A 27,437-nucleotide genomic window follows, 5' to 3' on the forward strand; every position below is an offset into this window, starting at 1 on the left:
TGACCTCTGGGTGCTGCCTCTAGGGCTGCTTGAGTCCTGAGCACCCCGTGCCACGGATCTGGGCTGAATTAGACAAGCCCCCTTCATTTCCGTCCATGTACATGACACCATTGGCAGCAATGGCCACGTGGGGCAGAGAGCACCCCTCAGCATGGCGGAGCCCCCATAGACAGGCCAAGATGGGCCAGGCACTCAGCCGGGGCACGGCATCGGGGGCCCTTGAAGCTTGGGCTGCGCCCCATCCTGTCCTTTGCCTGGACATCCCCACCTCTTCCCAGCTGCCAGCTTTGCCCTGGGCCTGAGAGGAAACCCCCCTTCCTCCTTCTCCTCAGCCCCCATGCTCTGCTTCAGAGCAGATCCTTTGGCATCGTTCCCACAACGCCAGCTCCCCAGACCCTTGGGACCCTGGGGTGGCTTCCTGGGTCCTCTGAGTCACTGTGCTCAAAGCTGAGATGCTCAGAAGCATGGCATCCCATCAGCACCCCGGGATGCGCTTCACATGCCAGGCGGCCCTGCCCAGCGCCGGGCTGGCTGCTCTTGGCCACACCAACCTGCAGCTGAGTCCGGAGAAGGGCTGGTGCTCCCTGTGGACAGGATGGGTTCAGGCAGTGCCTCCTCGGCCTCACACCCTCATGTTATAGTGACATTTGATCTTTCCCAGCAGCCCATTGGCCAGGGGCTGGGTGGCCAGGCGTGTGGGGCAGGCAGGAAAGGGCTGTGCCCATGCAGGCCCCTTACCAAGTATAGGAATGGCAGAGGATGAGGCCCAAGGAGGAGAGGATGGGGGCATGTGTCTGGAGAAGGGGGCAAGGTCCACCCTCCTCCCCAATGAGGCGTCAGCTTCTATTTTTACTCCCCCGACAGCGGGCACATTCTTGATGGGCTGAGGAGGGGCGAAGAAAAGTATTGGGTGGCCCTGGGGACACAGTTGAGGGCTGTCCTTGGTCCAGGCTGGAATGGGGGAACCCCAGAGCAGCTTCCCCTGCCGCCAAGATGTCTGGACATGCACCTCGCCCAGGAAAGGGGTCTGCCCAGCCAGTCGCACTGTACACTGTCCCAGGCCCACCCTGCCTCTCCTGTCGGAGGGCGCCACCCGAGGCCCAGAGGGGCCCGTGGGAGGGAGGCTCTGTGAGTCCTCAGCTGGGACAGTCACGTCCAAGCTCCGCTGAGCAGCAGCCCTGCTTCTGCGGGAGGACGCCCCCGGGGGGTGCACAGACGTGGGAGAGGGAGACAGCCGCTCGCTCCTGCCAGCTGGGGTCTCACCTCCCTGGCAAAGAGCTGGGCTGCACCTCTGCCGTGGCATGGGGGCTCCCATTAGGTGCCCAGCCAGTGGGCCACTCCCAGTGGGCACCACTGTGTGCCCACTGCCTTTTTTTCCTTGGGACTCCAGGTGGCACTCTCCAACCAGCAGACAACTCGCCCAGGCCTAGGACAGTCCCCATGCTAACCAGGAAGGCCGTGCGCTCCAGTGGCCGTGCTCTTCAGATTAGGGAAACCAAGGCACCGACTGAGGCCAGAGCAGCCTGGCACCTCCCTCCAGACCCTCAGGCTCAGGGCGAGGAGCCGCCTGAGCAGGGATGGCACAGCCTGTGGAGCAATGGGATGCCTGGGACAGGGCGAGCCCTGGGGCAGCTCAGGCGAGACCCCAGCCCTGCAGCGGCTCAGGGTCGGGACGTCCAGAGGACCTTTGGGAGACTGCACGCCCCAGCCGCGGCCCCTCCAGTTCTGTGCCCTGCTCTGGGTCTCAGAGGCTTCTGGAAGGCTTCTCTTGGCATCTCATCCAGACCCTACAAGTTGGAGATGAAACCACAGGGACCAAGACTGACCACGGCCATGCAGCAGGGGAGGCAGAGCTTGGGCCTCTGGCCTCCAGGACTTCCAGGACAGGGCCCTCTGCTGCCCACCCACCCTGGAGCCCCAGCAGTGGGAGGCCCCCAAGGCTGGAACTCTGGGAGATCTCTGGCCTCTGTCTGAACCCCGAATTCCTCCAGCCGACGCCTCCCCTCCACCTGTCCAGGTCCTCAGACAGTCCTCATGCGGCCCTGACTCTCGGCCAGCTCTGACTTTCCATCCAGTGGCGTTATCTGTAGAGCTACTTCCAAAAAAGGCCCCGACTGCTGCAGGGGCCACCCTGCCCGGCTCCTCCCTCAGGACGGGGGCTGTTCCTCTTCTCAGGCTGGCTTCTCCTGCTCCACCGACAGAGACCTGAGGATCCCCCCCACACACACATACACATTCAGGGGCACACATGCAGGCAGTGCATTAGGAGCATTAGGGGCATTTGGCCTCTTTTGCAGCCGTGCCGGGGCTTGCCCTGGGGGCCCCGCTCAGGTTGCGGTGCCCTGCAGCACCTTGCCCAGGCCCAGGGCATCCCTGGGGCGGCATCTGCAGCTGGACACGCCGGGCCCTGCAGTGGCCCTGCTCGGCCAGCAGAGGAGGGTGGCTGCTCCGTCGGCAGCGTCCACCTCTGGCAGGCGCCCTCCCATAGAGGGCCAGCCAGAGCACAGGCACCGAGGTCAGGGGAACGAGTGGGTTTTATTTTGGGTATCAGCGACCTTCCCCTCGGGGCACCGGGCTGTGCTGCGGCAGGACACACCGAGCGGGCCCTGCTGGATGGGCCGCCGCCCGCCGAGGGCCTGCAGCAGGTAATCCACACCCCGGTCCACCTGGCCTGGCCAGGCTGCGGTGGGAGGTGAGGGGTCAGGGCAGGGGGGCAGCAGGGGACCTAGGGAGGAGGCGGGGCCAGGCTGACCCAGCCTAGATAGGGGGTGGGACTGTATCAACCCCCAGAAAGGGTTTGAGATGTGCTGTGCAGGGCCTGGGCCTGGACTCAGCAGGGCAGGTTTTCTGGGCCAAGCCAGGAAATAGGGAAGGGGCTGTGGGAGGAGGGGTGCCCCGAGTGTCTTGGCTTCAGCTGTCTATGCGGATGACCCCAGGGTGGTGAGGAGGGCAGGGTCCCCTCAGGCTGGGTCCTGGCCCCTCATGGGCATAGTTGGGGGTGGTGCAGCCCAGGGGAACTTGACCCTCTCCTGGGAGCCCCGAGCTGACCTGGGTGCCCGCGTTGGTGCCAACCTGAGCTCCGGTAGGCACAGCCCCACAGGCTTGGGCTCAGCCAGGCCCCAGATAGAAGCTGCTGACACAGCCTTTTCCAGCCTGGGTGCTCGGTGAGCTGTAGGTCCCTGGTCCATTCTGCCTCCTATGGGGGACTGGCTTTCTGTGCCTGGAGCAGGGCATCTGGGGGCTCGGGGGTCTCCCGGGCCGGAAGGACAGATGGCGGAGAGTCAGTGACAAGCCAGATTCCCCTTGGGCAGCAGCCCCTCCAAGCTTCTGGACCTGTGTGGTCAGCAGGCCCTGACCCCAGGGGTATGACACCACACCTCAGCAACACCCGGAGTAGACAGACCCTGGGTCCTCACCCCTGAGACCAGGCAGGGCACCATGGGTCGGGGCAGTGAGGCTGGCTGCCTCCCCAGCTCGGGCCCCCCACCTGCCTCTCATCTCTTGGGCCCAGCTCTCTGCCAGCCGTGGGCCTTGTGGCAGCCTCTGCCCACTGCCCACCGCTAGTATCACGTCCAGCTGGGTGGGAAGGCAGAGAGCACCGTGTCCCCTGGGAGATACTCCCCAGTGGCAGAGCCTGGCCCTGGGCACTGTCTCAGAGGAGTGCCAGGGGTGGGAAGAGGTGACCGTTGGCTTTGCTGAGTTCCAGCACTCCTCAGCTGCCCACATTCTACATTCTCTCTCCTTCTGGAGGAAGGTAGATTTTGACAGCAAGGACTTGAGCAAATGAGGTTTTGAACCGAGTCAGGCCTAGAGCACCAGAGCCCCTGGGGCCTGCTTTTTGAAGGGCCTCCCCGAATGCCAAAGGCAGAAAAGCTCAATGTCAGACCTGAGTGTGGGCTCAGGGAGGGGAGGGGGCTCAGGAGGACACCCCACCCTGTCTCTCATATCACACACTTGTCCATTCACCCACCCACCCAGTCACACATCCATCTCACACTCACTTCTTCCCTCCCTCCCTCCATCACCCACCCATCCACCCATCCATCCATCCATCCACCCACCCATCCATCCATCCATCCACCCACCCACCCACCCACCCATCCACCCACCTACCCAACCATCCATCCACCCACCCACCCACCCATCTCCTATCATCTACCCATCTGTCCACCCACCACCCCTTTCACTGAGTACCTCCTGGGCGCTGGTATAGCAGATGACCCCAAGGTGGGTCTTGTCCCCAGGGAGTGCACAGTCTAGGGGCACAGCCCAGATTTGCACACTTTTTCAGGTGCTGTAAAGTCTATACAGGGCCAGTCAAGGGGGAAGCATCCCAGATGTTCAGGAAGAGGACGAGAACCTGCCCACCACATGTGCACTTACTTAGGCCACCACACCCCTCAGGCCCCAACGTCTAACACCGAGGAAGGCCACCGCAGGACAGGACAGAGGCCAAAGGCCTGCGGTCCATCCCAGTGCGGCCTTTCCACCCAGGCTGGCCCTGCTCCTTGTCTTTCTCCCAGTTGGTGAGCACCGGAGAGCCAGCACACGGGGCCACATAGGGAGCTTTATTGCACAGAACAGAGGGGCGGCAAGCGTGAGCAGGGGGAGTGCAGGGCTGGGCGTCCAGGGCAGGCGTCCATGGCTCTTGACCTGGGGGACCCCGCAGGTGCCCTGTGTCTGCCTTCCTTGGGAGCTCTTGGCCGCTCTGGGAGTGGTCCCTTCAGCCACTGTCAGCAAGAGTCCCTTTCCTGGCAGGGCAGGGATCAGAGAGCAGGACGCGGGAAGAGGGTCCAGGAGCAAGGACACGGTGGTGGTGGCGAGCGGTGGAGGACGGCCAGGTGGGCCGGGTGGCAGGGCCAGGGCATCTGGTGGGCGGACTCTCCCCTGGGAGTGTGGGTGGGGCGCGTGGGGGGGTCACCAGCCTGCATGCCTGCAGCCTCGGGAGAGCTGAAACACAGGCGTCGGGGGGAATGTCAGGCTCTGTCTGAGGGGCCGCGGCCCTGCCCCCTCGCGCCTTCCCCTGCAGCCTCCTGGGCCTGCCCACACGCCCTCGCCCCACACGGGGAGCAGGCCCCTGCTCCAGCCACACAGTTCAGTGTCTGCCTGCACCTGGGGAGCCTGCTCCTGATCCCGAGCTCCAGTGCCTAGGGCCCTGCTTGGGGCGAGAAGTGGAGGGATGCTGCCCACCGCCTGCTCACCCACTTGCCTGGCAGCCCCCTGGAGCTGGATGTAGGGTCCTGTGGTTCTTGAGGTCCTGGTCTCCCAGAGGCAGGCAGCAGCCAAGAGTAAGCCCCAGGGAGGTCCCTCCAGGGCAAATCTGCTCCCTTCTGACTGAGGCAGCCCCCATGGGAGGCAGCCCCCAGGCCTCCTTCCTCCCCTTAACCGGCTGGCCTCTGGCTTAGCCCGGATGCCATTTGTAAGTGTCCTTGCAAGCGTGTGGCACCCAGAAAGCAGGACAGACGGCTTGGCTGAGATCACCCTAACCAGGGTGTCTGCGGGAATACCCCATTCAGCTCAGCTCAGCAAAAACTGCCCCCCCCTGCAGCCAATCTACCTCTGGTGATGCAGCCCAGCTTCCGGAGCCTCCAGCCACCCTCCTCACAGCTGGCTTGCAATGGGGGCGCCTGTGCTCAGGCTGGCATGGCATGGCACCCCTCCCACGCTTGCGGGTCGGGCGCTTCCTGCCACGGAGGGTGGCCAGCCCAGCACGTGCCTCCCCCTTGGAGCTCGCCGTAGCTCTCCCAGCCCAGACTGTGCACACAGTAGTGCCCGGAGCCAGGTTCCAGCCCTCGTCCATCACCCAGCAAGGACTTGGGCCTCTGGTGAGGGGGGCCAAGGGTGAGGAGGGCTGACGCCTGGGCTGATGGCGGTCCCTCCCTGCCTCAGGTGGCAGCGATGCTCATTGTGGCTGCCCGGGGCCCCCAGAGGCCACCTGGCCCCCCACCACCCCTGTTGCCCAAGCCAGGGAAAGATAACCTGCATCTGCAGAGACTCCTGAGGAAGGCGGCCCGGAGGAAGATGACCAAGGGTGGGCCTCCCGCCCCGCCAGGGGCTTTCCGGGCCTCCCTGTCCCCTGTGAGCGAGGCCAGCCATGACCAGGAGACCACAGCCCCGCGCCCTGCCGAGGCCCCGCCCGTGCGGTCCTCGCTGCCCCGCTCCCCCCACCCCCCTGTCATCCACCACGTGGCCTCACCCCTGCAGAAATCCACGTTCTCCTTCAGCCTTACCCAGCGCAGGACCCTGGCTGCTCACTTCAAGGCCATGGCGCCCCAGCTCGCAGCCCCAACCCCAGAACACACCCAGTCCCCCAGCGCAGTCTTGGCCCCTGCAGTGGAGGGTGCCCACATCAGCCAGGTACACATCCAGGTGGTGCCGTCCCCACCATCTGGGACCCTTGAGCCCCATCAGATGGCCACAGAGGATGGGCCTGGTGACCAGGACAGAGACACAGCCCTGTGCCCTCCTGGGGCCCAGTCCCTGATCCCAGTGGCCCACATCCGCCCACTGCCTGCTGGGACCCAAGCCACCAGCTCCTGGCCCGAGTTGCCCCCTGTGCCCAAACACCCCCCCAGCTCCCAGGCCTCAGTGCCCAGGGAGGCCAGTACCCGGGTCGTGGTGCCCCTCGCCCCCACCTACTGCTCGCCGGGACCCTCGCCTTACGGGCTGGCCTCTGCAGCCCATGAAGCTGAGCAGATGGAACAGCCTCCCACAGTTGGCTCTGTGGCTGAGGTTGAGCAGGTCTCCAGCCCATGCAGGGCCTGGTCCCCAGCACCCGCCTCAGGCTCCGACCCGTGCCCTGCCCTCAGAGCCGCACCCAAGCCCCGGCTCAGTGGCTGGACTCGCCTGAGGAACCAGCTGATGGAGCCAGTGGAGGAGGCCCCAGTCCTGGGGCCGGAACATAGCCCGGAGCATACAGGGCAGAAAGAGACAGGCCACACCAGCCCGCTGCCACCGCCCCCTGCCTCCCGGGCCTCTAGGATGTGGGACGCAGTGCTGTACCGCATGTCGGTGGCCGAGGCTCGGGGCAGCCCAGCAGGGCCCCGGGACAGGGTGCCCACCCTGGCTGGCCTCGGCCACCTGCCCTTCCTGTGCCGACCTCGCTTCAATGCCCGGAAGCTGCAAGAGGTGGCTGCCCGGGCCCCTCTCGTGATCCCCTCCGTCCTGGAGCTGAGCCCCGGGCCCAAGAACTTCAACAGGACGGCGGTTGGCTGGAGGCCAGGGTGAATGAATGGCCAGGGTGGCCCCAGGGCCCAGGACTGTGGGCTGGACAGAGGAGGGGTGGGGGTCTGGCTGGGAAGCTGCAGCCATGGAGGAGGGCATCAGGGCCAGACAGGTGCCAAGGGGAGCCTGGGGGTGGCTGGGTGGTCAGGAGGGGCAGGTTGGGTGGATGAGAGCATGAAGGACTACACTGGGAAGTGGGATGAGGCTGGGAGCAAGTGGGGTTAAGGAGGCGGTGGGCTTCAGCGGTGTGGAGGGGTCTATGACAGGTAGAGCAGGGGGCCTTGCGGGGGGAAACTTGGTGAGGAGGGAAGTACACAAGGCCACTGTGAGGCAGGGGATTGGACTGGCTGACTGCGAGTGGCAGCGCCGGCCTAGGTCCCTGCATGGGCTCCGGGCAAGGAGGTACAGGGAGGGGCCTGACTGCAGCCTGCGTGCTGCAGGGAGGGCCTGCCCAGGGCTCTGAGGAAGCCTGGTGCTCCCGAGGGGTGGCAGGCGGGGAGGGTGGGCCAGGCGTAGCCCCTGGGGCCTCGGGGTGGGGAGCCCTGAGGCTTGGTGGGGCAGGCGGGTCCTGGGTCCAGGCTCTGTGGCCCCCTCCTCAGGGGACTGCCAGACTGACGCTGGACAAGGAGGGGCGTCCTCAGTCCTGGGGCTGGGAGAACAGCCCAGCTAAGTGCGTAAGGAGGCTAAAGGCAGTGAAGGGGACCCCAGGCTGCCTGCAGCTTTAGGGCTCCATCTGCAAGCAGCTGGGCTCTGAGGGAGCCCACAGCACTGGGGGAAGGGCACAGAGGTCCCTGGGGAAACGTCCAGCCACAGCTGGGGGAACAGGGCTCAGGAGCGAAGAAGCAGTTTGCAGGGGGCCAGCTGCCCCACCCTAGGATGTCGTGGGTGCTGTGAACGGATCCTGGGACCCAGGCCACCAATAAAAGTGTGTCGGACCACAGCACGTGTCACCTTGCTGACTCTTCAGCAGCGATGGGGAAAGTGGTGGAGACCGGAGTGGCCCCGGGGGAACAGCAGGGTGCGACCTGAGTTCTGGCCCCTTCACACCCTCAGCTCACTGCTGCCCCCCACCCCGCATTTGCGTGTTGTGACCTCCTCTTGGAGAATGACAGCATGTCCCCTCTCTGAGTGTGGTGTAGGATGGGATGGGGGTGAGGCACGGATCTGCAGGGAGCTGGGAGACGGGCAGTCTGGGCTCTGGCCAGCTCTGAGACTGGGCATTGGGCCCTTGCAACTGGCAACATGGACAAGCAGGCTCTGTCCATGCTGCCATGTTCCCAGAATGGCACATTGCACACACGACATGTCATGTTCTGGCCTCTGCCCTGGACTTACCAAGAGGTGCGGCCTAGGGAGCCGAGCCATCGTCCACAGGCACCTTCTCGTACTTCCCGTGCCCAGTGGCCACAAACTTGTACCTCTTCCCAGAGGGGGTGCTCTGTGGGGGAAGGAAACCAAGAGCAAAGGTGAGAGCAGCAGAAGGCAGATGCTGCTGCCTCCAGGAAGCCCTCCCCGACGCACTGAGGACAGCCCCCTTTGCCCACACCTGCTGGATCTGCCCTCCCCGCAACAGCACATTTAGACTCTACCTTGACTGTTGACGAAATCTTGGGGCTTCCTTTCTGCTCCCAGAGGCTTTTCTTGCTCATGTCCCCAGCTACAATATCCTGGGGACAGAGGGAGGACGGGCCACAGGTGTAGACAGGCCCCTGGCCTGGGGGAGCTTGAAGCTCTAGGCTCTTCTCTCCTGCCTGCAGGCCCCGCGCCCCTGCCTCCGTGTCTGAGAGCCCCGGGGAGGAGGAAGGAAGGGAAGGTGGCCCCATCCACCCTCACAGGCCAAACGGCCCTCTCCACACAGCTTCTGCCCGAGCCCACCCTGGGGACCCCCAGCCCCAAGGATGTGCCAGGGCTCATCCACCCACAGTGGACGACCTCACCCCCGCCTTACCAAAGGAGCCCAGCCGTGCCCCAGAAGGGGGTCCTACCTTGCAGGAGGGGCCCTTGGCAGCAGACTGAGCCTGCACCTCTCCCGTCTCCCAGCGGCTCTTGGTGCTCGCCACAGCCATGCTGGGCAGCTCGACCGAGGGCTGGCGGACTAGCCTGGGGGTCCGGCCGGCAGTCTGCAGAGGAGACGGGGCCGGGAATGCTTTGCTGTGCACCCGCACGGGACGCATCAGAGAGGCCCGTGTGAACCCCTCTCGCACATGGATCACGGCCCCTCTGCCCTTCTAGTTCCCCAGGAGTGTTTTCCAGTGTGGGGCTTGAGCAAGGCACTCAAAAAGATCTGTGTTCCTCCGTTCCGTGTGGAATAGTCCCTCAGGACAGCAAGGTGACATGGTGGGGACATGCGACAGAGGGGGGTGGCATCATGCTGTTCATGGAATAGGGCTGGAGGACCATGGGCTGAATGGATGTGCATTGGCTGGAGGGAGAACCGTTGGCCGGACAGAGTGCTGGTGGATGGGGGTGTTGGTGGGACGGGAGTGTAGGTTGGAAGGAGGGGTGCAGGTTGGAGGGAGGGACTTTGGTTGTAGGGCTGTTGTTTGGATGTAGTGGTGGTGGTGGGTCCAGGAGTGTTGGTCACATGGAAGGGTTTGTTTTGATGGGCGGCGTTGTTTGGATGGATGCGTGTTGGCTGGATGGAGCAGCACGGGCTACATGGGGAGCAGGCGTGTGGGCACCGGCACCAGGAGAGGGCCTGAGCGTACCTCAATGGCCTGGGTGTACTGCTCCAGCCGCTCGTCGATCTTGGAGATGGGCAGGGTGGGCTGGGACTTCTTCACGCTGTTGCTGGAGACAGGAGAAGCATCACGCCCCACGGCCCTCCTCTGGCATCCGGGCTCCTCTCAGCCCCACCCGAGCTCTCTCCAGCCCCAGGCCCTCCCTGCCCCTTTGCCCCTCTCTCCTCAGCCCCTCTTGGAGAACCCTGGTGCCAGCTTGGAAAGCAGTCAGACATACCTCTTCTTGACGGAGCGGTTCAGGGACTCGGTTCTATCGACGAGCTGTAGAGAGTGGGCAGGGACGTGAGCGTGCGAGGCCAGAGCAAGGCCCACGCTCAGGCCCCCCAGCTGCCCCCGTGCCCAGTCCAGCTGCCCATGCATTCATTCTCAAGGATTTGCTGCATGCTGGGCTGGGGGAACAGCAGAGAAAGGGCAGGACCCGCTTCTATTCCTGGAGCTGACACGTGGTAGCCTCTTGGGGGCTGTCACTAGGCCTTGATTCCGGGGGAGAGGAAAGGTGACTCTGGGTTTGACCCACCGTGGTGCTGGGGCTCAGGGGAGGCGAGCCCTCTCCGGCAGTGCCCTCTAAGACCAGAGGGCTGGGCATCCTGGGCTGCTGACCGTCCTGGGGCTGGAAGAGGGCATGGAGGTCGTGGCACACTCTCCCTTTCCGTCCCTCCTGCCCCACCCGGGGCCTGTTGGAGCAAACGCCTCCCCTCCCTGCACCTTAGGACCTTCCCTCCCCCCACCCCGCCTCCCCACCACAACATGCTCTGGTTCTGAAATTCTCTTCAGCAGGGACTGATGGGCACAGGGCAGAGCCCCTCAATCGTGCAGAGTCACCACCCCTCTGAGGGTGTGGGGACCAGTCTGAGGTGACGGGGCTTGCTTCCTCTGGGCCAGCCCCCAAGGCGCCCAGACCTGCAGGCAGAGACAGACCCAGTGCAGGAATCAGAGTGTGCCTGGACCCCAGGGGAACCTCCTCACCTGTTCGTCTGCCTCCTCAGCCTCTGCCGACACCGCACTGCCCTGCACAGCCCCCTCTGGGCCCTCAGGCTCCGGCCCTCCTGTCCCCTGCCCCTCCTCGGGCTCTGAGCCGGGACCCAAATGCAGCTCCTCCAGGCACACTCCAGCTGGGCCCTGCTCACTGCCATCCTGGCCCCCACAGGCGAGCGGGGAGGCCCTGTGGGGACAAGGAGGGAGGCAATGGGTTGAGGGTCACTGGCTGGCTCCAGGCCCTCCCAAGCCTCAGTCTCCCCATCTGTAAGACTAAAGTGGTCACCAGCTGAGCGCCAAGGAATCCTGGGACCCCAGCCTCTCTGGGCGAGTGGGCCCAAGGACCTCAGAGCCAGCCCTGTCCCTGGGGCCTCTGGTGAAGGGTGCCCACCGCCCCGTCATCCCTGGGCCTGCCTCTCCTGACAGAGGACCGCCCTCGCAGGGAGCTCAGGCCTAGTCCGCAGGCTCTCTGGACAAGCCCCGGCCCAGCACCCTGCTCGTCTGTGTCCACCCAGCCAGCCTGCTCCTGCCACTTTGTGTGGGCACCAGAGGGCCTGAAGGACAGGCTGGTGGCTGTGGGTGGTTCAGGGCATAGTCAGCTGAAGGACAGGGCAGGGCAGGGGTCCCAGCAAGGACCACACCCCTGAGCAGAGGGGCCGCCTCCTGGCTGCAGTGGGGCCCTGCGTGGGAACGGGACTGGTCCTGGAGGAGATGGGAAATTCTGCACTTTCCATGATTCCAGGCCCCTTGGTGATCGTGCCAGCCGAGACCCAGACCCAGTGCCCAAGGTGGGCTGGGTCTGAGCCAGCAGCCGGCTCACAGAGGCCCCATTCAGCGGAGGCTTACAGGGCCCCGCAGGCGTGGGGGTGGGGGGGAGGCCCGCCGGGCAGGAGGGTCCAGCGAAGGGCCAAAGCGCCCCCTGCTGTTGAGAGCGGCCATGGCCTGCGGCTGGGGGGAGAGGCGCAGCACATGGCTGCTCGACCCCAACGCCAGTGGACACGCCACCCCTGCTGACCCCAGCCTCCTCCCAGAAACGGGGAGTGCCCGCCGACTCCCGAAAGTGGGTGGGGGAAACGGAGGCCTGGAGGGAGAGGGGCGGGCGGAGGGCCAAGCCAGGGCTAGGGCCCCAGTTAGACAGTTGGCCTGGGGGTGGGAACCTGCTTCTAGGATGGAAAATAGGTGGTTGAGGGACAGGAGGAGTCTCAGCTAGAGCTCACGGCTGCTTAGGGGCCCTGAAGGGACCAGGAGGTGGCCCAGACAGAGGAGACTCAAGGTCACAAGGGACCCTGACCCCTAAGCTTGGAGTTCCTGAGCAGAGCTGGACCCTGACCACAGTGGGGGGACCTTGAGCATGGCCCGCAGGGTACTGAGAGCAGCTCAGACCCCTGAACTGGGGTGAGCAGGTCCCCATCTCTGGGCCCAGGGGCACTTTGGGTTCAGAACAGCAAACACGTCTGCACATCTGGAAAACTTGTCCCCCATGGCCAGCTCACAGGCGCGCACACCTGGAAATACCTGCTCCCCTCCATGGGAACGGAGCTCAGCCAGCCCCTGGGCAGGAAGGGCGGCCGCAGATGTGTGCAGATGTGGCAACGCGCAGCCCAGGCTGCAGCCAGTCGGGGTGGGGCCCAGGGTCCCTGGGGAGGTGTCCTCCCCACCCACTCTGGCAGCCTGGCTGCGTCACTTCCTTCCTTCTCTCTCTCATGACCAGGGGGGTGCTTTGGGGGGCTGGCTGGGAAGGGGAGTGGAGGGCCTGGTGCAGGCGCAGGCTGGGAGCTTGGGGAAGCCCCCTGCTTGGCGGCCCCCCTCCAGGCTCTGGCCCCCACTTGCCTGTCCTCCTGCTGCCCCTGAGGGGGCTCCCCTCCGTCCGAGGTCTCCCCAGCCCCATGGTGCCGTTGCTCTGGCCTCTGGGACCAGTCGCTGAAACCCTCGTCCTCGTCCACTTCAGGGGCTTCCAAGGGCTTGAGGCTGAGGCTGAAAGAGCAGCACGGGGCACTCAGGGGGGCCTGAATATCCGGTGTGGGGGTGGCGCTGCCATCCAGATCTCTGCCCCATCTCAGACCCTGGGCTCCAGGTGTGGGAGCCGTATCTGCCAGAGGCAGCACCCCACGGGGAGGCTGAGTCCCCACACCGTCGGGGAGTCTCTGAGGCAGGATTGGGTCTTCCCGATAGTCCGTAACTGCCTGCCACCAGTTTGTGTCTTAGCCCACCAAGCCAGGGCTCCCCAAGAACAGGGCTACATCCCCAGTGGGTCCAGGGCTCCGTCAGGCCTGGGCTGGGCCTCCCCATCTGTCTAGGGCCCTCAAGAGCTGGACTGTGCCTCCTCCATGGTCGAGGACTCAGAAGGGTGGGTCTGTGCCCCCCATCAGTCTAGAGCTCCCCAAGAGCAGGATTGCCCCTCTCACATCAGTCCAGGGCTCACTCAGAACTGGGGTGTGCCTCCCCCAGCAGACCAGGACCCCCAAGAGCTGGGCTGTGCCTCCACCATCAACCTGGGGCCCCGGGGTGTGGTGATAAGACTCCCTCACTGCCCTGGCGGAGCCCCTGGCCCCCTCCTGGGCAGCAGTGTGAACCCCTGCAGCTGCCCCCCCACTGCAGGCCTGCGATCCTGGCGCTGCTGGGCTCCCGGCCTGTCCCCCAGGCCCCGACCACCGAGGCTGAGGACCTGGTCTGAGGGGCCGTGCCTGCCGCCTCCACCCTCCAGAGCCGCCGACACAGAGGGAATGGAACAAAACAGGCCTGGGAGGAAGGGAGGCAGCATGGAGAGAGCAGCCAGCCTGGCTGGAGCGGCCTCCTGGGCCCCGGGAGGAAGCGAGCAGGCCTGCAGGCCGCCAAGTTGGACGCGTCCTCCATGAGTCACCAGCAGCAGGGAGTTCGGGCGGGGGGCTCAGGGCCGGGGCCGCACAGCTGTGGTCAGAGCCGTCCAAGCAGGGGCCGGGGCCACGCAGGGCAGCCAGAGCCTGAGGCAGAGCCCCGAGGGGCCGGCCGGGGGACAGGCGGGGGCGGCTGCACGAGTCCCCTGCCAGGCGCCCGGCAGCCTCCGTCAGCCCAGGGCCACGGCGACCCTCACCCTGGCCCCGCCCTCTGCCAGGCCTCTCCTTGGTTTCACCCGCTCTGGGACCCCCAGCCCAGGGCCAGACCACCAGCCCTCCCCTCCGCCCAGGAGCGGCTCACAGCTTCTGCTCCGGCTCCTCCAGGGAGTGGCCTCCCTCCGCATCCGCGTCCTCGTCCCAGGCCCGAAGCTGCTGGTCCCTCTCCCGCCGGTGCTGCCCCTGGGCGGCCTCCTCCTCGTCTTCCACACTCCGCTGCGTGGCGGGCCTGGGGGTGAGCAGAGAGCCCCACTGTGGCCTGCACCCTGCCTCTCCCGCCCAGGCGGCTTTGCTGGGGCCCAGTGCAGGGGACCCAGATAGGCCCTGCCCCTCTGGGCCTCTGTTTCCTCATATTTAAAGCAGAGGTCGTGAAGGTGCCCTTGGGCCCAGGGGGATGTCCCAGGGCTCTGTAGGCATCTGGACATCCACGTGCCCCCTGGTGAAGGAGGGGATCCCATGTCCAGCAGGCCTGGAGGATCCAGAGGGCACGGTAAGACCCTCCCTTCCATCCCCTCCCTTCCATCCCCTCCCACCAGCCTGGCTCCCTGGTCTTAGAGCCAGGACTTCCCAGCCCCAGAGGGCATGGGAAAAGGTTGTTCCAGGTGGCTATGACCAGCTGGCACTGCGAGGCCCACCTGCCTCAGGTGACCACAGCCTCGGCCAGTCGGGCACAGCCCGGCCAGGCCAGGGGCAGATCCAGCAAGGCAGCCGCCGTTCACCCTGACCACCCCAGTGGGTGCCCCTTCCTGCTCCCCAGGAGCACAGTGTGGTGGAGAAGGTGGCCCTGCTAGAGGGCCCGGGGCCCAGAGAAAGGGCCGCCCCCAGCGTGGGTTTGATGCCACAGCTGGGGAGCCCTACAGGGTCAGCTCGCCCAGCACCACCACTACCCTACTCAGAGCCCTCCGTGGGGCCTCTGGGCTCTTTCAAAGACAGGAACTGAGGCCCCGAGCAGAGCCGGACACCAGGCAGTCTCCTCCCTCAGCAAACACCGACGCCCACGGCTTCTCAGGGTCCCTCGCTCAGGACTGTACAAGGTTGGCCAAGGGCCGGGGCTACGGAGCCTCCTACAGGGCTTACTGCCCCAGCCTGGGGTCTCAGCCCCTTCCTGTGGTGTCCACTGCCTGACCCTGTGGCCCGCTCCTTCAGGGCCTCCAGTTTGGGCCCGGCTGGGCCGTCTGCATGTTGGCAGCCTTGCCAGGGCATCATCTGACTTCTCCTCGGCCTCCTAAGAGCTTCTCAGACAAAAGCCAGGGCCCTCCACAGCCCCAGCTCAAAGCCCACAGACCCCGTGGCCACAGGGGCCTCTGGCGTGCAAACCACACGGCCTGTTCAGACCTCTGCACCCCGGTCTGCCCACACTCACGGCCCCAGGGAGCAACCTAATATCCCACAGCTGGCTCCCATCATGCCACGGGCAGACGTCTCTCCAGGCCCTGGGCTGGGGGCTGGGGACCACGTTCTGTCAGGCGAGGTGGAGCCTGTGGCCGGGGACCTCAGTTTGGGGACCAGCAGCCCCATCAGATGGAGGCTGGGGGCAGAGTGGGAGCAGACCGGGTCCCAGGCTGAGAGTGGAGAGGAGGTGCCCACAGCCCACAGCTTTCTCCTGGGGGGCTTCTTCCCTACGAGGGATTCCTGGGCGGGTGAGCCTGGCCATTTTGCTGCCCTCGCATCCACGCTGCCCAGGCCCGTGGACATGTTTGTGTCGGGTGTTTGAGGTGTTTTGATCCATGTGTGTCTGTGACTACATGTGTACGGGGCCGTGTACACAAGCCCTGGTGGGCCGTGTGTGCCCTGGTGGGCTGCGTGGGGCCCTTGTGGGCCAGGACTAAGCCCCAGCCCCTCCTCTGCCTCTCATGTGGCCGCTCTGACAGGGCTGTCCCTGCTGCTCCCAGGCCCCTGTACCAGGCCCAGGGCCCTCTGCCAACAGAACTGAGGGCAGAGACCATGCTGGTCACTCACTCCAAATAGATGTGTGCCAACCCCAAGTCCACCCACACAGCCATATGTCCAGGCAGTACCCGGCTCCTATACCCGGCCTCGCGCACAAACCCATACGTGCACACAGATGCAGACGTTCACACACTTTCTCCATGAGCCCCCCACGCAGACCCACGTAGGCACACCCACCCACTGTGCACATAGGCCCAAACCCCCACATGGTGTGCACACATTGATGCCCACTCCCATGTGCAGAGGCAGATATGGGAATACGGTGAGTAGAATGGCAGGGCCAGCCCCACAGGACCCGGGGGTGCCCCAGCACCCTGACCCATTTCCTGCCATTTGCCCTACAACCGAGGCCAAGGCCTGCTTTCTGAGAACGTCATCCTGAGGAGCCGGCCCTCTGGGGGTCAGTCCCCTGCTCCCTGCCATATGCGTGTGGCCCCCAAGCCTCTTGAACAGAGTTGGGGAGCAGGGTAGGGGTCTCCTGGTGTCTCTTCAAAGCCCTGCACTTGGAGCCCCCGCCGCTGAAGGGCAGGAGCCGCGCAGCCCCTTCCTCCTCCTGGCAGCCTGCCCCAGGGTGTGACTAATGCGGCTCGTCCTGTGACCTCACCCCACACTTGCACAGCTGGGCTCTGTTCTGGGAACCGAGAGAGGGGGCGGCTCTCCTGGGGTGGGGTGGGGGTTTCTGACCCAGGAAAGGCCCCCGAGCCAGCAACCCAGACCCCTTAGCACGCTCAGCAGAGCTGTCAGGACGCTGGCCCCCACCCATGGCCGCTGGCTCAGCCCACCTGCAGCTGAAAGGGATTTGCTGTTCCCGCGAACATGCGATTAGGTTATTTCCTGCATCTGTTCTGGCTGCCTGCGTGGCCAGAGTTCAGCCTGAGGGGCTCTGCACCACCCCTTTCCCCCAGCATTAGGCGCCACTGCAAGGCCTTGCCCCACTGGTGCATGGGCAGATCCCACAGGCCAGGGCAGGCTCTTGGCTCCCTTTTCTGAGTGGGGGTCCCCGAATTCAGGGGATGCCCCTGTTGGGCGTGTCCACTGCCTACTGCCCCTGAGTCAAGACTCTGGCCCCGTCCTCTGCAGCACCCAGTCCCCACCGAGTGTCCGATGGTGCCAGTTCTGGTCTGGCGGCCCCCCAGCAGGCCCTCCTACCCCCGCTGCCCACGTGGCCTCAGTCCCGTCTCAACTGTGTCCCTGCAGGCAGCTTGCTGGTGCTCACCTGTCCCTGGGCACCTACAGGTAGGCTTAGAGTTACGGGGAGAGCTTGGGGGCTTGGTTCGGAGCACTGGCCAAAGGGAAGATGGCTACTCTGGGCAGGCCCGCCATGGGGAAGTTTTTCCTTTAGGCCCACAGGGGACCCATTGGCCACAAGTGCCTGGAGGTGGGAGTTGGCCAGGAGGCCTGGGGAGCTGGGCTGGCCCCCCAACCTGGATCCAGGGTGCATGCTGCAGTCCACCAAGGTCTCCAGTCCCCTCCCATGCCCAGCCTCCCTGGGGCCTGCAGTGAAGCAGCACCCATGCCCCATAATGGGGGCCCCTTATGCAGGCAGTCTGGGGAGGGGTCTGCAGGCACAGTGCTGCCAGGGCTCCAGCTGCCACCCATCCTTGCAGGCAGGCAGCTGGGGGTGCAGCAGGGAGGGGAGAGCCCGGAGCACGGAGGCAGCAGAGCCAGCAGGGGGCTGGTGGGTGGGTGATGTGCTCCCCGGTCAGCCTCCTGGCCCTGGCGCTGTGGCTCTTCTCCATCTCTGCCTGGCCTGACTGGCCAGACTTGGGGTCGGAGGTCACAGTCTCACCACTCTGGTCTGTCCTGCCTGTTGGATCCTGCATGGCTGTGTCCAGGGCTGGCCCCATGCTCGCTGTTCCTCCATCTGCCCTGTGCGCTGTGCACAGGCTCACCCACCCCGGAATCCCTCCCACCCCTGGGGTCCAGGGCAGGGGGTTCTCCACCCTGCCACCATTCCCAGCTGCCCTGGGAACCTGTCCCCGCCCCATCCTTCCCCCAGTTGCCCCTTTCTGGGTGTCTGTGCCCTGCAGGGCATGGGGGAGGGACCCCTTTCCTCCATGGCCCAGGGGCCAGGTAGACATTCCACTTGGCAAGCCCGGACCCCACTGCCCAGGGAAACTGAGGAGGTGACCCTGAACCTGGGACTGAACGATGAGCAGGGCTTTGCAGGCTGGGGAGAGGGGGAGAGGGGGAGCCACGTCCAGGCGCTCAGCGCGGTCAAGGCCGGGGAGCGGCCGCTACGGGAAGAGGGCCCACCTGGTTGGCATTCTGGGAGGTTCTGGAGGAGGGGGACATGCAGGGGGAGCAGGGGGAACAGGGAGTGGCCTGGGGCTGGCCTGGGAGGGCAGGGGTGTCCGGAGCACCAGGCTCCAGGCCTGAGGCCCCTCCCCGAGGCTTTCCCGGCTCCCTCTCTCCCTCCAGGGCCTGTGGCCAGGCAGAAGGGGGCACGGGGCTTAGGGCTGAAGGCCGGTGGCCTGGTCCCTCTGGCCACCACGTGTGAGGACCAGGGAGAAAGCCCGCTCTCCCCGCCTCTCCCCATCTCGCAGTCCCAGCAAGGGCGGCACTGACCGGCTGGGCCTGGAGCAGAACTCGGTCTTGGGAAGAGCCGCTGCAGATGCCTAAACTGAGGCTGTGAGCAGGGGGTGGCGAGTGGAGGACCCCGGAGGGGAATGAGGCAGGGGCCCTGCCGCCATCGCCAGGGGACAGGTGGGAAGGCAGGCTGAGCGGGACTGTGGAGTGTCAGGCTGGGTGTCGCCCCAGACGGAGGGGGCCCCAGGGCACCCGGGCAGGGTCGATGCAGGCCATGGGGGAGGGAGGCCAGGACCACAGCTGGCTGTCCTGTGTTCTCTCTGCTCGCTTCCAGGGTGAGACCCCAGGCCCAGCTCCTCAGGGTGGGACCCAGGACCCTCCCAGGGTTGCCAGGCTTGCTTCCCTGGGGCTGGCCCTGCTGGTAGCTCTGTGCCCACCCAAAGGAGACTGAAGCCCCAGCAGGGGCAGGCCCAGCCCACACTCCACACCGTGTCCCTCTTGGCCCTGGTGGGCAGGTCACACCCGGAAGCCTCCCTGGAAGAGGGAGCATCAGCCTGCCTGCAACCACAGAGGGGCTGGCATCCCAAAGGGTGCAGACTGGGTGCGCAGGCTGCCCCAAGGTGTGGGGATGGAGGAAGGCCCCAAGGGGCCAGGCTCCGGGGCAGGTGCAAGGCAGCCTCCCGGAGCCCCCTCCCTGAGGCCAGGCATCCTAGGGGGGCCCTGGGAAGGGTCGCGCCCCCACCCAGGTGCCAGCTCTTTCCCAGACCTGGGGGGGTGGACCCCGCAGCAGACGAGTGGCTCTACCTCTCTAAGCCCCACCGGAGGGGAAAAGCCAGAGCAGACTGCTTATGGGGACCCGACCTCAACAGTGGCGCAGGCCCAGAGCCGCCGGCGAGGACCGCCTCCTCCTGGCACCTGCCCTCCGCGGCCCTGGCTGTGGCCTCCCTAGCAGGGTGGCTCCTGCAGGGTCCTGGGGGGCCTCTTGTTTGCGGAGACCCCTGGAAAGCCCAGGAGCCCCCCTTGCGCCCGCCTTTCCTACCAGTCCCTGGAGCGACCAGGCGGGGCAGCCTCCGCCTCCGCCTCCATCTCCGATCACCAAGGATCCCGCCTCCTCCTCCTCTGGGCCTTCACCCCAGCGGAGTCTCTCGGGAGCACCTCCTCCAGAGGCCCCCACCGCCTGCCCCAGACCCCGCTCAGCCCATGTCAGCCCCACCGCTGGCCTTGAGGTGCCGCCTCGTTCTCAGCTCGCTCATGGGAGGCATCGCCCCACTTTACAGCTGAAGAGGGGGCCTGAGGTCTCTCACTGGGAACGGAGGGCAAGGGGATGTCCACGCTGCCACCATCCCCAGCCTCCCGCCCTAGCCCAGTCCCGGCTGCCCCGCAAGGGCACCGCCGTGGCTGCCCCCCGCTGCACAGCCCCCTAGCCACCAGGTCTGTGCCCAGCCCCGCAGCCTGCCTGGGACCCTCTGTCCCCACCATTCCTCTCCCCCAACTTATGATCTCAGAGGCGCCAAGAAAACCGCACCAACCCTGTGGGGGGGCCCAAGGGGAGGGAGGACCCCTATTTCAAACCTCATTTGGGGGGCAGTAGCTGGCAGGAAATCCATCCTAGGTGGACAGGGGGTTGCAGAGGGCAGGGGCTCTTGGGCAGCAAATCAATGCACAGGCCTCCGGGAAATGCTGGGGTCAGGGCACAGCAGTTGGGCTGGGAGGGCTGAGAGCCCACCCTCCCTTCTCTTCCCACCCTGGGGTCCAGATGTGGAAATCTGCCCCCCACACCAGGGTGACCCGTAGTGCCAGCATATTCCAGACGGTCGCTCCCTTGAGGAGTGTGCTGTGGGTGGGGGTCTGTCCCTGGGGTGCCTACCCTCCACCCAGCTGGAGCTGCTGCCCAGGCACCCTGGCACTGGAGTGAGCCCCCCCACCCCCTGCACCATGCAGGAGGAGCAGACCTCATCCCTGCAGGCAGGGAGGCTCCCTCCCTGGACCACTGCTGCCCCCTGCACGCTGCCTGCCCCTGGGGTTCACACCAGACCCGAGACATGGGGACTGCCTCAGGGCCCGTGTAATGGACAGCTCAGGCCTGAGGGAGTCTGAGACCCCAGAACCTTCCTTGCAGGGGTCCAAGTACAGATCTCCCTTGACAACTTGGTTACACAGAGCCCTGACCTTGGGTTCCAGAAGACTTGGGCCCCCAAGCCCCTCTATGTGAGCTTCCCCTCGGTCCTCAAAGGTCAGGGACTGTCCACCTCTGCCCCAGAGGGGGGTCCAGAACGGAGCTCCATGGCCAGCCAACAGCCCGTCACCTCCCTCTGGCGGGGTGCCCTACCTCCTGTGATGTGCTCCGTGGTCAGCCTCCTGGCCCTGGCATTGTGGCTCTTCTCCATCTCTGCCCGGCCTGCCTGGCCAGACTTGAGGTCGGAGGTCACAGTCTCACCACTCTGGTCTGTCCTGCCTATTGGATCCTGGCATGGCTGTGGCCAGGGCTGGCCCCGTGCTCGCTGGTCCTCCGTCTGCCCTGTGCGCTGTGCACGCGGCTCCTTCCCCTCCCCTCCGAGTCACTGATCACAGTGCCGTAGGGGCCTGGGCCAAGTGCCGCCCAGGAGACCTTCCCGGGGTGCCCCGCCCCCTGGCCTCAGCAAGCCCTCCCGACCACTTCTACGCTGGCACAGAGCATCCCTCAGCCCGACCTCCCCGGGGACCCAGCAAGGGGCTGACCACACAGTGGCCTGAGGGGCCACAGCCCCATCCCATCTCCTCTTGGCACTGGACAGCCCTCTAGGGGCGCCGGTTGCTCCCGAGCCAGGCTGGGACAGCCTGGAGCAGCTCTAGAGTGCTTACGGGGCCAGGCTTGGCATGTTCCAAGGCACACGACTGGTGGCTGGCGCTGGCGGGAGCCTGTGTCGCCTGTCCCCTTCCACCTGCCGGCTGTGCCAGATCTACCTCACACCCCGAAGGCCCGGGCATCACTGAAACGCCTGTTGTCCTCAGCTGAGTCCTGGGGTCTGTCCATCGTTCAAAACTTGTCTGTCCACTGAGCGGGACTGCAGCTTGGCATCTCACCACCTGAGCCTCGGCCCCCAGCTCCACCTTTCTGGAAAGCCCTGGGCTCCCAAGTGCGCGCAGCAGCCTCTGCCTGATGCCTCCGTGCCACCTCTGCCCCCGGGGCCCTGGACGCCCTGCCTGGACGCTGAGTCCCTGCCCAGAAGCATTCCTCAATCCCCAGTTCCTCAGGATTGACCGTTCCGAGGGGCGCAGGGGGCATGGCAGAGCAGGGGGAGCTGGGGCTTTGCTCCTGGACTGGCCTTGAGTCAGGCTCCATCGTGCCACCCTCGAGGGTGTGTCCTCTAATGCTGCAGACCCCTGCTGCCCAGCCCCCAGGGTGGCGGGTGGGACCCTGAAACTCCCAGAGCCTCAGCTTCCTTATCCACACAAAAGGTGCCAGGCTAGCTCTGAGCGTGTCCCACCGGCTGAGGTCAGGTGGGATCTGCCCTGGCTCCCTGCCCCCAGAGTCGTGACCAAGAGCTGGGGGCTCAGCCAGAGCAGCTCCATGTAAAGGGGCAAAGTGACCCCTACAGCCAGCACCACTACGGAGGAGGGAACCCAGGGCTTACAGGTGCCCAGGCTCGCTTGGGGCTCCCACAGCCCCAGGCGATGGCACAGGCGGGGCTCCAGCCCCACGGCCCCTGAGTCCCCCGCTATCTCCCCATCCGCTGCTGTGGGGGGACCACATGGGGGACCCCTCGAGCCCCCGTCCTGCTTATCCAGCCCTTCTCTGCAGCTTTCCCTCGGCCTCTCCCCTCTGATGACCCCTGTCCTGTCCCACCCCCTCCCGGTCTCGTCCCATGTCCCCCCGCCGCCCCTGCCACCCCCTCTTGCTCTCTCCTCCCTCCCCCCCACCCGTGGGTAGGACGCAGTGTGGAGAAGCCGTGGCAGCCACAGGCACGCAGCATCCTGGCCCCGCCCCTCCTCCGGCCCTCCTGCTGGCTGTGCGCCGAGGCCCACCCTCACGCCAGGTGCACCCAGGGCCAGGCCCACGTCCTCTCCCTGCCCTGCAGGGGCCACTGAGGGCTTCTCTCCCCTGAGTCCCCTCCTGTTGCCGGTGCCCACCGGCCCCTGGACACCTATGTGGGTCAGCCCCAGGCCACCAACCTCTGCTGAGCTGCTCTGGGCCCCATGAGGTGTTCCTGGGGGCCATGCCCCTCCAGCCATCTTTGGGGGCTCAGGACCCTCCTCAAGGGTGCGGGGTATGGCGGTGAAGCCCCCAGGTGCCCAGTGCAGAGGGCTGCTGCTTGCTTGCGGCTCTGCCCCCCTCTGATTCACGGGCTGGGTTCCAGCCCAGCCTGAACACGAGAGCTCTGGGCTCTGATCCTGACACCCTGTCCAGGGCTCTGGACCCAGAGCCAGGCTCGCCGGGGTTCTCAGGGCCACACCCACTCTGGCCAACAGACCACCTGCTCCTGCAGGGGCCCCACCCATTGGGCTCCTGACGCTGCTTCTCCAGGGTGGGGCCACCCCACTCCCCCAGACCTGGGGCCTCAGAAGGGTCCGAGGCAGCCATGCCCTTTGGAGGCCTGGCTTCCCCCAGCACCTTCAGGCCAGCCCAACAGGCTCCCAGCCCCCTCCCTTGCCCTGCTGGCCACTTTGATGTCCCCAGCATGGAGGACCAGGCACGGAGTTCACCATTGAGTCCGTGGTGGGCGTGTGCAGAAAGTAGTAAACAGAGCCGCTCACACCTGCGCCAGTCCAGCCTCCAGAGCCTCCCCTGGGGACAAGGAGCCCCAATGCCGGCAGAGGTGACCCGCCAGGCCCCTTGCTCTGTGCCAGCCCTGCCCCCAAGGAATGTAGGACCAGGCAGGTGGCCCTGAGCCCAGGGGATCCCTGGAAGTGAGCAGGCCTGGGGGGCCCGTGCTGCCTCCTGACCATCCCTAACACTGGCCTGGCCTGAGGTGGGCCCAAGATAGCCTTGACTCACCCAGGGAGGCAGGAGGTGGCTGGAGGAGTGCCCGCCACCTCCTTGGAAGGGGCAGAGCTTGGCATGGGCACTGCTGGGAGCAGCCAGCCCTGCTGCCGGGCATACAGGTGGGAAGGCAGGGTCCCGGGGGCCCCAGGAGTAAGCCAGGTCCAGACGGGGAGCATGGGGGGGCACAGGGCTGCCTCTCCCCCTGGCCCATGGGGCAGTTTTTCATCTTCAAATGGTTTCGATTTACACCCCTCCCCTGCTGGCATCCAGCAGGCCCCCAGAGCTTGTCCCAGGAGGCCACTTCCTGCTGCTGAGGCCCCCTTCCCGCCCTGCCTCTGGGCAGTCTGCAGGGAAGGACTGGAGCAAAGCAGAGGTTGAGGGCATGGGCTGATCACTAGGCTCTCTGAGCCTGGTCTCCCGTCTTCCCACAGGGACAAGGACCTGTCTGCCTGGGCTTTGGGAAGCAACATCAATTAGATGTGGCCAAAGGGGGTGGATGCTAACTACAGAGGGGTGGCAGGAACGTCCCCAGCCCCCAGGCCCCTCATGTCCGTCACATGTGGGCACCCAGCCCAGCACTGGGTCAGGGGCCTGGAGGGCAGCAAGCGAGCACACATCGCTGAGCATCATTGAATGTGGTCTGGGATTTGCTCCCGGAGGCCTGGCTGGCACATTGCTCTTTGGGGGGGACTCTCCCCTGCTCCCCACAGCGGGAGTTCAAAGGGACACTTGCACTGCCCCCACCCACTGGCCTGCTGCCCACAGGCTCCCCGCCCCCACCCAGGTCCTCAGGGGCTCACACCCAGCCGGCCCCCAACCCTCGACCGGGCTGCAGCTGCACCCCCGAGCCCACTGGTGCCTCCAGTGTGCCCCGGCTTGCCCAGGGCAGCAGCCTGGCACTGGGTTTGGGAGAGAGCCAGAGCCACAGCTGGACAGACGTTCGTGGCCCGGGCCTTTCTGGGGCGAGGGGCGTGTGCCCAGCCAGGCACTGGGGCTCCTCCTGTCATCCCCCCACGGGCTGTGCGACTCTCCTCTTGGGCCTGTTTCCCATTTGTTAAGTGGTGCTGGTGAGCCCCGGAGACTGACTCTGGGACCTCCTCAGGCCCCAGGCCCCAGAGTCCCTGGAGGCCGACAGCAGCGACTCTTAGGTGGGCACGTCCCAAGCAGGCAGGGCAGAGAGACCCTTCCTGAACACAGGGCCCCGTGCAAGGGCTCCCTGGCCAGTAGGGCCAGACCTGCCAGGCCCAGCCAGGATAAAACGTGAGTGGAGCCCAGGAGGTTACTCAAGGAAGGAGGCCTCAGGAATGGGCAGAGTGGGACTGCAAGGGATCATGCCCAACAGGGCCCCCCAAAGCCCGTCACTGTTCCTGGCAGCCCTTGGGCTATACCAGGATGGGGCCAGGAGAGAGCCATCACTCCACATCTGCAGGGACCCAGCAAGCCAGAGCCGGAGGGGCTCAGGTCTGCTCTCAGCTCTGCCACTTGCTGCTCAGCCTGCCTGTACACCTGCTCATCCCTCCTCCCACGTGGGGTTAAGGCTTGGGTGGGCCTGGGGATGCAGAGAGATGCCTGTCCCACCTGCAGGAGCTTGCATTCTGACCATCCAAAGAGGCAGGGAGCAGGCCTGTGGGCCTGGAAGAGGAGAGGCCCAGGCAGGCTGCGTGGAGGAGGCAGCACTTCAGCTAGGCCTTAGATGCCTGGAAGGGTTGGGGAGAAGGAAGAGCATTGCAGGCGGCTCAGAGGGAGGGGTGAGTGGCAGAGGTGCAGGGCAGTGGCTCCGGGCCTGCCTTTGGCCGTTTGCCCTGCTGCCTCTTCACACCTGTGTTAGTCAGGTTTTGCCACACCAGTACTTTGCAGAGGAGGGAACTGATGCCCAGAGCGGACAGGGCACTGGCCCTGGGCCCAAGGGTGCAGGAGTCAGGATTCCTGCCTGGGGAGATCCTGCACAGGGCTGGCGCGCTAAAGGTAGGTGGTGTGGTGAGTGTGACTACAAAGGCCGGCTTCATCATCTGCAAAGTGGGGTGATGGATGGGCCCCAAGGGCCAGCAGGGCTACAGACAAGGAAGGCCCTGGCCACCCGCTGAAGGTGTGCTCTTCACCCTGGGAACTCTGGGCCAGGGAGCCACCCGGGGGTCAGGAAAGGGTCTCAGAGCAGCAAGAGCCCGTAGCCTGAGGCCCTGCGGTGCACATGGGTGAGGAGGAGACACGCCCACACATACCTGTGCGTGGCCCTGTGAGCCCGGCACACCCCTCACCCTGCCCACAGAGGGCTGCAGAGCCGCCGGGCTGGGGCCGGGCTCCAGGGCAAGGCCCGGGGATCTGCACACCCAGCCCCGCTGCATGGCCAGGCCCGGCAGTGCCAACCCTCTGTGGCAGCCCTGGCGTGGGCACCCTGCCCTGCCTCTGCCCCAGCCTGGGCCGCGGGACCTACCTCAGGAGGCTCTCTAGGCCCTGTTGGCTAGAATTCTTTCCCAGGAGCACCAAGCTGCTCATGTTGCTGGTGGACGCCCGGTGGCCAGCGACCTGGCCTGACCCCGGCCCTGGGGACGCTGCGGCTTCACAGGCTCCTGCCCAACCTGCCCTCTGCTGCCCTCCTCCTGCCCCAGGGACCCTCTACCCTCCCGGTTGCTCCTCTCCCCCCAGCTCACGCCGCTCTCTGTCCCTGTCCCTTTTGTTCCAAGCCGTCTCCCCTCCTTCTGGCCGTCTGATCTCTCTCTGGCTCTGACAGCCCCTCCCTGCCTTGCCTCTGTCTGCTTGTCTGCGACCTTCTGTCTGTCTCTCCTGGCCTCTCTGGCCCAGGGTGTCCTGGCCTGCCCCGTGCCCTCTGCCCGTCTCTGCGGCCTCTGACCTTGTGGGTCTCCCCTTCAGGATGCTTAGCAGCTGCTCCCCGTCTGCCCCCTCAGCCCCCTTTGCCCGCCCGCCTCCGTCTCCTCCACCTCCCCTCTCTCTCCTTCTGAGACTAGTAAAAATGTCAGAGAGGAACCCTCCCAGCCCAGCAGCCTTGGGGGCTTAGCGGGAGTGGCCTGTGGCGGGCAGCCTACGGCCCCCGTCCCTCCTGCCTGCCCCTCGGCCACCTTGGCCGCTGCCCCTGTGCTGTCCCCACCCACTGGTGGGTGCCTAGCCCCCCACACTGCCCTCTCCACCCCCACTGCCCTGCCCTGGCTGCTTGCCCACACTCTTTTCCTCTCCTTTATCTACCTTGCGGGTCCAGCCCCCACCTGCCCCCATGGCCCCTGGGCCCTGGGCCCTGCCTCCTCCTCCGCGGGTCCCCTTCTCTCCGGCCCCCGCACCCAGCCCCTCTCCTCTTCCCTGTGGTCTCTCCTGCTCCCTGTCTCTGTCTCCCTCCCCCCCACTCCTGGTTCTCCATTTTCCCTTTGTTTTTTCCGGGGCCCTCTGCTCCTGCTATCACTGCAAGGGGAAGGCCAGAGCACCCCAGAACCATCTCTGTTCCCCAAATGGGGAGGCTGCTGCCCTCCCCAGGTGCCTTCCAGACAGCAATGGTGGGTCAAAGCAGCAAGACCCCAAGACACAGAGGCAAACACAGCCTCTCTCATCCTATCAGAGAGCCATGTGGCCAGTGGCCTGCTGCCCTGGCTGGAGGGCCCCCCGTGCCCCCCATTCTCTGGCCAAGGCCCTGGAGGAGCAGCCCGGCCCACAGTTTCTCTGGCTGGGCTTAGTCACCGGTACTCATTTGGGGGCACTCAGGCAAGTGGCTGGACAAGTGGGGCCGGACTCGCTTCCATGGGGAGTCGCTGTGGCCAGCTCTTTGCCAAGCAGTCTCACGTTCAGTAGCATGCCGGGCTCACCAACACTCACGACCACCCTCAGAGGCAGACACCACTGTACACATGTCCCATAGGGGTAGACCTAGGCTCAGACTGGTACCCCAGGTCACAGAGCCACAACCACACGCCAGGTCTGCCAACCGTGGCTGCCATGCAGCACTGGCCTGGAGAGTACAGTCCA

General features: G+C 65.7%; 2 protein-coding genes across 4 annotated transcripts in view; one reads left to right on the forward strand and one right to left on the reverse strand.

Annotated features, from left to right (window-relative positions):
- The first annotated feature begins 2,491 nt into the window (after positions 1 to 2,491).
- PRR33 (proline rich 33) lies at positions 2,492 to 7,820 on the forward strand. 2 transcript variants are annotated; one of them, XM_036875883.2, is made up of 2 exons: positions 2,492 to 2,645; positions 5,890 to 7,820. In XM_036875883.2, exon 2 carries the CDS (start codon positions 5,899 to 5,901, stop codon positions 7,225 to 7,227), a length of 1,329 nt encoding a protein of 442 aa, XP_036731778.2. In that variant the 5' UTR covers positions 2,492 to 2,645; positions 5,890 to 5,898; the 3' UTR covers positions 7,228 to 7,820. The 2 variants fall into 2 exon arrangements, with proteins under 2 accessions (XP_036731778.2, XP_057362724.1); XM_057506741.1 differs by lacking the exon at positions 2,492 to 2,645 and adding an exon at positions 4,506 to 4,526.
- Positions 4,548 to 27,437, reverse strand: part of LSP1 (lymphocyte specific protein 1) — a 31,547-nt gene continuing 8,657 nt past the window's right edge. The window contains exons 2-11 of one of the 2 annotated variants that reach the window (XM_036875849.2): positions 14,115 to 14,258; positions 12,771 to 12,914; positions 10,932 to 11,127; positions 10,483 to 10,575; positions 10,183 to 10,226; positions 9,933 to 10,014; positions 9,210 to 9,344; positions 8,814 to 8,891; positions 8,560 to 8,662; positions 4,548 to 4,950 (exon numbers count right to left, since the gene is read on the reverse strand). In XM_036875849.2, the coding sequence (XP_036731744.2) occupies positions 8,573 to 8,662; positions 8,814 to 8,891; positions 9,210 to 9,344; positions 9,933 to 10,014; positions 10,183 to 10,226; positions 10,483 to 10,575; positions 10,932 to 11,127; positions 12,771 to 12,914; positions 14,115 to 14,258 (1,006 nt within the window). In that variant the 3' untranslated portion in view covers positions 4,548 to 4,950; positions 8,560 to 8,572. Of the gene's footprint in view, positions 4,951 to 8,559; positions 8,663 to 8,813; positions 8,892 to 9,209; positions 9,345 to 9,932; positions 10,015 to 10,182; positions 10,227 to 10,482; positions 10,576 to 10,931; positions 11,128 to 12,770; positions 12,915 to 13,605; positions 14,026 to 14,114; positions 14,259 to 27,437 lie in introns of those variants that run through there. The other variant, XM_057506742.1, reaches the window with a different exon arrangement.

This window comes from Manis pentadactyla, chromosome 9 (genome assembly GCF_030020395.1).
Source record: "Manis pentadactyla isolate mManPen7 chromosome 9, mManPen7.hap1, whole genome shotgun sequence".
Classification (NCBI taxonomy): Eukaryota; Metazoa; Chordata; class Mammalia; order Pholidota; family Manidae; genus Manis; species Manis pentadactyla.